At 46.3% G+C, this 11580-nt stretch overlaps 1 protein-coding gene across 3 annotated transcripts in view; it reads right to left on the reverse strand.

The window, feature by feature from the left end:
* Window positions 1-5525, reverse strand: part of RPAP1 (RNA polymerase II associated protein 1) — a 38814-nt gene extending 33289 nt beyond the window's left edge. For 2 of the 3 annotated variants that reach the window (XM_066188077.1, XM_066188079.1), the window contains exons 1-4: window positions 5456-5514; window positions 2235-2468; window positions 1206-1354; window positions 575-667 (exon numbers count right to left, since the gene is read on the reverse strand). In XM_066188077.1, the coding sequence (XP_066044174.1) occupies window positions 575-667; window positions 1206-1354; window positions 2235-2424 (432 nt within the window). In that variant the 5' untranslated portion in view covers window positions 2425-2468; window positions 5456-5514. Of the gene's footprint in view, window positions 1-574; window positions 668-1205; window positions 1355-2234; window positions 2474-5455 lie in introns of all 3 variants that reach the window. The other variant, XM_066188078.1, reaches the window with a different exon arrangement.
* Window positions 5526-11580: the final 6055 nt, after the last annotated feature.

Here is an 11580-nt window from a genome sequence, read left to right on the forward strand (position 1 = left end):
CCACAGCTGTCAATCACATATCAGTTCCCAGCATCTGACTCCCACTCAGCTAGCAGTCCCTGCTACTACAGCAACAACTGATAATAGAAACCACAGCTTCCAGTTTTACAGCCTCAGAAAAAAAAAACATGTCAAAATAAAAAATGCTGCAAAAGATAACCTGAACAACCATACTCAAATGTTATGCCAGGAGAAATCAGCTGCAACTTCAATAAGAACCTGGTGGACAAATTAACAGAGATTGCTCCTCAGAGAAAAACAAGTAGAACAGGATTAATTCTGTTACAGCACTGCAGATTTGATCCACCTTAGTGAAGTTAGGTGAACATTGCTAAACCAAGAAGATTTCAATGTTACTAAACTGGTTATGGAGTAGCTACTTGATGGCAGCTTAGTAGAAGAACTCTCCCTCACTCAGGTGGCAAGGCCACATCTATGTTGACCTAGCCCATAATCTCCAGCATACTAAATTGGTTATTTTGAGCCCTACCAAGCCCCACTAAGCATTAGGTTTTAACAGGAGAAAGTTCAATTGTTAATGAAGGTAGCACAAAACATCTGCTCCAAATCTTACCTCACTTTTTATCTCAGAGCGGTGAAAAGTCCTTGGAAATGGGTCCCCCGTGGGCACTGGCATGGTCACTGCAACTGCACTTGTGTCTCGTTCCTGAAGAAAAATATTCAGACTCTGTAAAACCATTGCAACAGCCAGACATGTTTGTATCATTTAACTGAGAGCGGGCTCAAAATCTCTCAGCTCTGCAGCTCACATCGTCATCAGGCTCAGAACACCTTGTGTTTATTTAGAGACGAAGTGAGGCTATTTTTCAAAAGACTTTGCCGCCAACCTCCATGCATTACTCAAAGAATCAGATAAAGGAAAACCTAGGCCAGTGCAAAGCAAAGAGAACATCCCCAAGAGAGTCCAGAAACTCATCCAAATCCGCACTACAGCACATGTCTGCATGCAATCAGTGTTACCTGTAGGCAGTCAGGGCTGGAAGGCAGATATGAATCTATATTTAACTGAGAGCAAAAATACACCCAAAGAGCTTTTTTCTTTCAAGGTGCTCCAAGACACTGGTCTACAGTGCTGCTTCATTACACTGTAGAAATAAAAAGCAGTCACAGAGCCCTTCACCCCTGCTCAGTTCACAGCATTCAAATAAACAAACACTAGATCATCACATAAAAAACAGACATACAATAATTTTGCTGAAGACTGCTGTAATGTGTCGATCATGACTCTCCAATCTTTCCTCTGCATCTTCATCCTCAAAGTGGACACTAGCACTTTTGATCTTGGATTTCTTTGGAGGAGCTGGAGTTAGAGCTGGGAGAGTATCAGGAAAATCTAAAGAGGGGAAGCAATAAGAAGAAAAATAAAGCAGTCAAGTTATTGCTGTATAACCACTGTGCAATAGGTACCAGACCAAGACCTCCTTAACAGCACCTTTTGTTCCTCTGATGAGAAATAAAGATAAGGAAGCAATAAGACAATTAAGAATCCTGTCTCTAACTTGAAGTGTGTAGTAGAGAGAAACACGCTTGAAGATTCTACTTATGTATTGGCACAAGGTCTTTACAAAGAGCTCCATAAGCAGGAAAGGGTGCTGAGGTCTGACTGCAAGTATTAAGGGAGGAAGCAAGGCTGTACAGAAACAAATATTGTCCTTGCAGCTTGTGTCGAGTCATAAAAAAAGCACATTTCTGCTCCTAACTGTTTAAAGTGAGGGATTTGTATGATCATGAACAAACTCCTTTCCACCTGCTATGAACAGATCATATTTCCTTTGCCTGGAACAAAGTACTGCAAGATTTATATTGTTGCTTTTAAAAAAGCACCTTGTGCTTCTGAGATCAGGCACATGACAAAAAGGGTTACAGCTACTCTTGATGGAGAAAACAAAAGCAAGCCAGATCTGCCGGCTGAAAATTGGAACTGCTAGGAGGTAAATCTCAAAGACACTGGGTCTGGATAGCTGGCAAAATAAGCAGTGAGTGTCCAAACAGTACAAATTACAGAAATCTTGCTGGCAAGGTACCACAGACAGCTGATAAACGTGGACTAAGGCACCAAAGGTGGTTCTACTGGATGCTAGTAGCATTGGACAAGCCAATTTCCAAGGCTAAGGAATAAATAATACTGCAATAAGGGCATAAATGCAAGGGAAAAGCAACATTGGGTTGAGAGAGAGAGAATCTTAGTAATTCAAAGAAACAAACAAATTTACCATCCAGCATGACTACATCTTTGCTGTCCTGTAGCGGGGGTCTCTCAGCATCTGTGCTCCCTTCCTTCCCTTTCCTCTTGTCTGCTTTCTTCACAATCTTCACTGCAGGTGAAGCTCTGGCTGCCAGGAACTGGTTCTGAAAGCGCAGCAGGTCTGCCTCGGACTCCCCAGGCTTTGGTCTCGACAACATCCTGCCTTCTTGCTCTCGCAGCCCAGCCACACGTGCCTTTTACACTGGACTTGAACACATGGAAAACTGGTAATAGAACTGGATTTCCTGGAGATAGGATGGGGACAGCATGGGAAAACTACTCATTTTTGTCCCGCTCTTATGTTTCTGTACATACTACAGATCCCCTACTCCAGGATCACCCAGATACAAACACTTAAACAGGAGTCCCACACAAATGAAACCCAGTTCTTCATCACTGAACAAAAGACTACTCGACAAGCCTGCACGAGGTCTGACAGCCAGCTAGGAGCAGAATGGCATCCAGCCAGCAAAAAGCCAGACAAAAAGTGCATCACTGTCAGAATGCCAACAACACGGCCTGGGATTTATATGAGTAACATCTCGTCTAAGACAACAGATTTGACTTGCTCAATTATCAATGTCAACCAAGAATCTCTGAGGCACAGTATCACATAAGCCTCCCACTCCAGCATAACATCTTCTCCAGATCCCACATTAACATCCCTGGCAGGATGCAAGAGCCTGTCCACATAGATCTGGACAATGCACTCCCTGACTCCGTTTGCTCTCCATCTCACTCAGATCATCCAAGTGAAAAAGGTCTTTCTCCCTGGTGTGGACCTCCTGCTTTAGTTCTCTTTCACTGGCCCCTTCCTGGCAGAAGCTGTGCTATTGCCAAGCATCTTCATTCACTGCCCAGGCCACTTTGGGGCTGAGAAACAACGGTGAGATTTATACAGACTTTTTCACTCTGTGCACATGGCAACTCACCAGGATGGCAACTACTCCACCTCCCATCTACCAGGCAGGAAAATATTGGTGACTATTGCTCCCCACCTCTCTTTCCCAGAGGCTGGGACCAGCAATCCATTTCTTACAGGCAGCAAGTAAACTGTTTGCAAATACATGTCACTGTACTCCTAGCATAAGCACACACCTACTTGCTGTTTATTTATGGAGCTTGCTGCCACAACGGGGCTCCCACAGGCAGACTTCACTTGCTTGGACCCTCTTTGATATCCATAAGGAGTGGAACACGCATCCCAAGCCAAGTGTTCCCTGCCCTGTCATCACAGGCTTCAAAGCCCACAAGAGGAGGATGGCTGCTTTAACAGGCACTAAACACACAGTTGGAAGCAAAGGGTGCTGCCTAGCTCTCTGCAAGAAGCCTCCTCCACACACAGCCCTACATAAACATGGCCAACTCTCTCCCTACCAAAACACTTAAGAAATACAGCGCCTCTTCAAACTGCCTTTGCTTCTCTGGGGAGCTCTCAGCACAACAAGACAACCAAGCAGCCATTGCTAATGGGGTTGCAAGTTCTTCCAGGAACCCTTTCCTCAAAGGCTTGGCTTCAATACACGTGGGACCTGCAGACAGAACCAATGTAGGGAAAACACTTTGCTTCCTTCTTAGGGCACCTTTTCCCATGTCCCATGCAAGCCATTGCAGCACATCAGCAACAGCCCCTTGGCCGTCAGCAGTCGTCTTTCCTACCCACCAGGACTCAGAGAAAACATGCAGGACAACTAACAAACTCCTGAGGATCAGCACTAACCCCAGCATCCTGCAGCCTGCTTACCTCCAGCCTTGCAACTGGCTACGTGAAAGCTCCCATACACCACCTGTTTGCCCAGAGGGACCACCCGCCAGCCAGCATATGCAACACACCGAGATATTGTCCTAGGAACACAGGTAAGGGATCAGAAATGCTGCCCAAGGTCCTTGAGCACTACTGCACTACACAACATAGCAACTGTTGTGTGGACACATTACCATCCTACTCGATAAAATCCAACACTGGTAGGCTTTTTAATTTCTTCTGGTTCATCTACATTTACAGTGTATTTTTCTCCCACAGCAGCAGAGCCCAATATGCAAAGGGAGACAGTAACATCTATGAACCAGACACAGTGAAAATAGAAAAAATGTATGTGTTGAAGCAAAAAAATAATCTCTGACTCCTACTGTCATTTTGAACCCTGGGGAAGGCCTTTTTACCATTCTCAAGTCTACAAGTTTTCATTATTTTGATAAAGTTATCAGATTTGGGCAAAAGAGGAATACAAGGTCCTGCTGTCCCAATTAGTGTCTCAAATTAACCTCTTTCTTCAGACCTTGTTGGTTGTGGTAAGAATTTAAAAGGAGAAGCAGAGAGTCAAATCTCAGTCTCTCCTGGGCAGCCCAGCAGCCAGTGGAAAAGTACAATTTCCCCACTTGAGATCAGCAGGCAATGAAAGCCTCAGTCCGGATTATTGGCTTCTTTGCAAAATGGAGACGTGCATTCTCTGCTCTGCCACAAAAATGCTTTCTGCACAGAATGCTGTAATGGCCAACAGTCTTCCTGACACACTTTTACTTGCTACGGAGAAGGCAGACACTGGAAAGACACTCCTCTCAGATGAAAAACCCCATCCACAAGAGTCAATAGCTGCAAGAAACTCTCCTCAAGGAGGCTCTACACCTCATGCTGGCCACAGAAGACTCCGTGACTGTGACTCTGCCTGTGAGGCATATACCGTGTGCATGCACACAGCACCTTGCCAACAGCATTGCTGCTGTCCCAGCTTGTCTCTGGAGTCTCTGCAATAAACAGGCAGCAGAACAGCTCAAAATAAAATTTAAAAAACCACAAGCTGCTATTAACACACTGAAGAGCTGATGCGTCCCAGCGTTCCCACCACGTTCACAGCCCTCTTGGACTTTCACAAACGACTCTGAACCAAGGCTTAAACAGGCGACAGACACTCGGCCTGGCAAGGCCTCTCTGACGCGGGGAGGGAAGGAGAGAAGGAGGCACATAGCGGCACAGATCCCGCAGCATCTCCCTGCACGGCGGCCACGGTCACTGGACGGGGACCGCGCGGCGCCCGTAGCCGCGCTCCTCTTTACACCAGGGTAAAGGCGAAGCGCTGGGCCCCTGCCGGCGACACCGAGCGAGGCCAGGCCGGGCCCGCCCCGCCGCCGCCGCGGGGATCCCGCGGGCAGGACAGGCCCCGCTGCCGCCACAGCGCGGCCGCCACTCACCTGCGCGGCACCGCCGCTCCCGCCGCCGCTTCCGCCCTCCCCGGCGGCGCTTCCGCCCGGCCGCCGCCGCTTCCGCCCGGCCCGGCGCTCCCGGAGCCGCGGGTCCGCCCTGCGCCTGTGCGGCCCAGGGCGGCGGCCTTGGGGACAAACACCGGCCCCCGCTCCCCACAGCAGTGTCCGCACACACACAAATGCGTTTGTGTCAACGCAGGGGCTGCGCCTTGTCATTATCGGAGGGCGTGGCCGTGCCCCAGGCCGGAGATGTTTTGGGAGAGCAGATCCACAATGCCCTGTGAACGTGGCTGAAATTTATTATCCATTGCTTGTTTGTAATACGTGCCCAACTTTGTTAGAAAGTAATGGCAGAGCTGTAGGAACTTGCGGGAGCTTTGATTTTAATGTTGGTTATTGATTTTAGTGCTAGGTCAACTTTCAGCCTTTTTACAGAACGAGTCAGGTTGGAAGGGACCAGAGTTGGTCATCTGGTCCAACCTCCCTGCTCAAGCCGCGTCATCCTAGAGCACAGGGCACAGGATTGCATCGGGTGCTTGAATATGTCCGGTGAGGGAGACTCCACAACCTCTCTGGACAACCTGTTCCAGTGCTCGGTCACAGGTACAATAAGTAAATTCTCCTTCATGTACAGGTGGAACTTCTGTGCATCAGTTTCTGCCCCTTCTTTATTTGTCCTATTTCTTGGCACCATCAAGAAGAGCCTGGCTCCATCCTCTGACACACTCCCTTGAGATACTGATAGACACCAGTGAGACGAATAAAGATGACAGATCTGGGAAAAGAATTCCCTGAGCATGTGAACAGGCACAAATTCTCACTGGGCCTTGGACTGGACCAGGTGGGCTCATTGTTTGGGAAGGAGTCACCACAAGTGCCCTGATGCTGTAAAAAAATTAAGCACTTTTTCACTGTTTGGGTTTTTTTATAAACCTTTAGAAAGCTGCAATACTACTGAAAAATTACAGCCAGAAACAAATTTTATCCCTTATGATCACTGAAAGCACTTAAATCTCTAGGTTTCTGTTCATCTTCAGGCCAGGCATCAGAGCACCACTGGTTTTACAAAAGGATGAGGCAGATGCAGTGGTGCGAGTAGAAGACTCCTCTCTCCCACTTCAAGCCTTTCCTGGGGCTGAACTTGGGAATGGTTTCCCATGCACCCCATGTACAAGTTCAGTTTTCCCACACGGACAGTAAGGCAGGGAGGCCGTGGCAGTGGTTGCGTTGGAAAGTGTTTGGGTGAAGTGTTGGGAACTGCTCAGACTCTCTGACAACTGCTTACGCTTCTGATTCAAGACAGCCATGAGCGTTTTCCCTCCCTGACTCTTCTCACACTGGCTGCACAGCTTCTGTGGCCACACACAGTGTCTCTTAGCATGCAGGTGAAAGGAGGAAATAATCTTTTTTTTTGCCAGAAAGACATACAAATAGAATATATTTGATTTTAATTACCGCAAGACAGCGATGCTTCCCATCAAAAGTGCCAGAGTTGTATGTATCTTTCCTTCATTCCATTAATTATTTACCTTCAGTTTTAATAATACAGTTAAGGGTACTATATATAGCTTCTGCTCTATCAATAAATCATCCTTGTGTGTCTTCATATTTATCCTATGAAATTATAAGTACCAACTTGCTTGCATGGTTTTGCTAAGTGATTCTAGCAACAAAATTCCCAGCAGTTCATCTCTTGGAGTCTTTGGTGGTGAACTCAAATATTCCTCGCTCAATAAGAGCTGTTTGATGAGACTTTTTATGAGATTTTTTAATGAGGTCACCAGTTTTTTCACAAGTCCCAACAATCTCCTTCATCCCCTTCTTATAGCTCTGTGCTGATTTAAAACCCAGTGGGAATACTAAACCTACTTGAGCTGCTCTCTTTCCCCTGCCCCCTTCCAGTAGTCAAGGAAACACTAGGAGACATTATAAATTGGAATCAGTTTACTGAAAAATTGCAATAACCACAATATTAATAAAATAGTGTACAAAAGAGAGAGTGTTTTACCCACGAAAGGGTGTTCACCACCGAACAAATAAAAACACTTTCCAAAGACCACAACCAGTGTGGTTTTCCAAGACAAAGGCAAAATGATGACCGGCCCTGTGCTGGGCAGCATGCTATATGGGAAAACAAAAGCAGAATGTTGGAAAGGCCTGCAATATAACTTTCCCCCCTCAGACCAAAAACAATGGAAGAACAGGGACAAGGCAAAACCTGATGGGACCTGACAGCTCTGAAGCAGGTCAGAGGACCCTCCTCCTGGGCTTGACTTTGTGGAAGTGGGATTGGAGAGCTTGGCGGTTCCAGCGGCAGCTCCAGTGGCTGCTGCAGTCACAGCAGCTATATCCTGGGCTCCACATGCCTCAGCTGGGCTCTGCCATGCTGCTGCTTTCTCTTTTTCTCTTGGAGCAGTTCACCAGCTCTTGGGTTCACTGGCCCTGTCTTTGAGCACCAAACCAGAAAAGACACATCCCCCAGCATAGCAAAAGATGGCCTCCCTTCCACTTCCAGCCCCTGACTTCCTCCTGCTCCAACCACATTCTTGCCATGACATGAATGGTATGGAATTATACAGTGCTAGAAACTCTATCCCTTTCCTCTATAACCATAATGAACTCATCACAGTTTGATGTGACTTCTTGACCTATCATCAAACCCAAGAATACACACAGTATCATAAGGGCAATGCACACAAGCCACCTTCCCCATCCCATAAATCCAAGGCACTTTAGTACATGTGATCCACAATCCAGGCTCAGTCCATCAAACTAGTCTTTTGGTTGCATTGCTTGAAACAGTTCTCCCATTTGTTCAGCAATCTCCTTCATCTTCTGACGTGCTTCTTCTATGGTGGTCGTGGCGTTATGGACAGTGATACAGCATTCTCCATCCTTTAGGTTTAGCATCCCACACACTCCACTCTCTTTCAACAACAACATATCTAGGGCTAATTGGTTCTGCAAAGCCATTTTCGATGCCTGCTGGGCCTGCACATTTGGTTCCCTGAGTGAACGTCCGGTCCAGTTGCTTAAGACATGGACTTGCCTAGTTAAGTTCTCCAAGACATACTTGTGCCGTTGGGTAACTCCACTGGACACAAAAAATGATTCTAAGTCTAAAGCAACATTTTGTCCCCAGGTATAATAGTCGGGGACTTGAATCCCCTGAATCCACCCTTTTGCATCTGTTGGATTGTGGATTTCTCTCCGCACTTTGTTGTTACGATAAAGTGTGTAATTGAATGTTTTAGATGGACACATGGTAGGAAATCCAATAGTACACTGGAGTCCAGCCATATCATACATGTTCAAGTGGGAATACATTTTCCCATCTGAACATGCCCATACCGTTCCTCGTGGAGCTGGATATTTGGCTTGTGAACACTGATACAGGTCACCTTGAGGAACTTCCTGTGCTTCGCTACTTGAATTCCAGACCCTTCCTCGGTCAGGGCCATGTGTAATGGGAATGCCACAGGACAGTGCTGTCTCCGAATTTTCGTAAGACCCATTGCATCGGGTGTCTTGGTTTAGATAGCCGTAGTTGGGATAATCCCAACAGGTACACATGTCCCGGATAAAAGTTCTCAGCTCCGAGATGTACCAGGTTTCTATAGGCTCACCTGCTCCTGTGGTACAATCTAATATACGGGAACAATTCAGAAAGGAGGTCTCTGATGTTCTTTGGGCAAAGCTTCTACGGTTCCTCACTTTCCAGCAGATGCTCTCTCCATTAGGTAGTGTGGTCTGATAGTCTTTACAATCTGATTTCTCCACTTCCCATTCGACTATTTTCCCTGTGGGGGCCCTGGAAGCCCATTGTAGGGTAGATATAGGGTCAAAGATTTGTTTCAGAGACCAGGCCCACTCATAATTTGTTCGGTTAACTTGGTGCGCGGTTCCTGGGTTATCAGGGATTTGTATACACCATCCTGCATCCCAGTGTAAATTGTATTCATGTTCAAAAAACCCACCCTCAGCAGGGGAGTCCCACCATGGTACCACCGTGCAAGGGATAGAAGTGACATTTTGCAATGTCTCAGTAGAGTGGGTGTCCAATGACCGATAGCATGTCTGATTCCATAAATGGCTCCAGGTAGAGTCTCGTGGGAGCTGGTAAAAGGCGTTCTTGTATTCTACCCATGTCCCATTCGCATCCCATTGTTGTCCTTTCTGGTCTAGGAACCGGGACTCAACCGTTCCCCAGGTAACATTTCCTCCTGTTTTTTTAAGATTATCCAGTTCTCTCGTTAATATTTCCGAAAAATTTAACCAAATCATCATAAATCTAAACCCCTCTGATGCAGAGTTGGGGAGGTTAATACATATTCCTTGATTTGTATGATTCCAAATATGCATAAATCCTTGTATCAATTCCCAAGCTAAATTTGGTTCAGTACTCTGATTCTCAGTCGCTTGAGACAAAATCATACATCCATAACATAAGAGTAAAAACTTTTCCCACACCATTTTTTTTCTAGTAAAAAGGCAACATAGGCTTAGCAAAATCAAACTAAAAAATACACAAAATGATCCGTCCACTCAACAGTTGAAAGCATAGGTCCAGCAGTGGATTTCAGATAATCTGTAAAACATATACATGCATAAAAACAAAACATGATTAAAAGGAGGGAACAATCCACCATCTGGCACATAAGTTAAGTGGGTTTTTTTAAAATCAGGGTACCAATCCCACTCTTGGTAATTCTGCCAAAACCAATTGTCCTAGGTAATAGAGAGGATTTGCAGGATCTTCAACTTCTTTTGTACCAGGGAACATGGGTGGGGATTGAAGACAAAAGTCTGTAAGTTATGGGCACCCATTAACTGCCCAGCAGCTACTGACTCTATGTATCCCATTTGACACCCTCTTGCCCATTCGGGTTCATGAGGTTTCAGGTTCCTCTTCAAGAGTCCATTGGTGCATTCAACAACCTCGTTTGCCTGGGGGTAGTATGGAGTGTAAAAGATCCAGCTGATTCCTTCATCCTGTGCCCACTCTTGAACCACCCCAGCAGTAAAGTGACTGCTGTTGGATTGGAGGGTTTGGGGTCATAGCAAATAATTAAACCACAGCTTCAGTCCCTTTACAGTGCTGTGCCCTGCTGTTCTTGCTACTGCCTCAGCTTGAGTGAGCTCTGACATTACTTCCACCCTGACTTCAGGAAAGGCCCTATATAGTTCACCCGCCAGGTTTTCCAGAGTCATTTTCCAAATTCTTAGGGAAGGGATGCCTCCTGCAAGGGGTTTTGTTTCCCTAGCCCTGTACAACACTGGCCACAGACTGAGGTGGCAATGTTACACAGCTCCCAAGTAACAGGCCACCCTGTGTTACCAGGTCCCTTAAAAAGATCCTTAAATCCTGAATGGTCTCCCTTGACATGTAACCACTCTAGCAGATGTTTTCATTTTTCTTCTCCCTTTACTGCCATATCTGCCACAGGGGTCAGTGAATCTACCTGATTATTCAACAGGTGAGCCAGATTATCCCTTTTCTAGTGGGCAGGATTCCATCCCCCCAAGAAACACTTTTGCTTAACAAGTTCAGGATGTCTTCCCATTTCTCTCACTGCCATACTGGCAACTCAATAGATCGCCCACTGGTTTTCTTGGCAAAATGGGAGCCAATTGGTGCATCCCTTAAAAACAGCATAGGGCTTTGTATAAACACTGGTTCTTTAGTGTCAGTTTCTCTAACAATCACCCTGCACATGGCTACCAATCCTCCCATCTGGGCACCTTCTTCTCTCCTTGTCACAATTCTGTCCCCTGAATCAACACGCAGGAACACTGCTCAGTATTTCCCTCTCTTTTGGAGGATGCTTCAGTGAACCACACATTTTTCCGGTGGGGCTTACCTTGAGGGGTAGGTTTAATGTAAGAAGAGAGGCTCCTGGTCCAGTAGACTACCAGGCAATTCCTGTATATGGAGCACTCTGGGTGCTCCCTCCTCTATCTGAGGCATATGGCAGTGATGATGTAACTGTTTATACCACCTTCTTACTGCTTCTCCCTGTGCAACCCCCACACCAGGTGGTTTCAAGACCAGTATGGTTTTCAAGACCTTGAAAGGTCCCACTAGAATAATTGGTTCCTGACATATGACTTTT

The sequence above is a fragment of the Chamaea fasciata genome, unplaced genomic scaffold (assembly GCF_029207755.1).
Source record: "Chamaea fasciata isolate MVZ Bird 193981 ecotype frontalis unplaced genomic scaffold, bChaFas1.0.hap1 SCAF_7, whole genome shotgun sequence".
NCBI classification, from domain to species: Eukaryota; Metazoa; Chordata; class Aves; order Passeriformes; family Sylviidae; genus Chamaea; species Chamaea fasciata.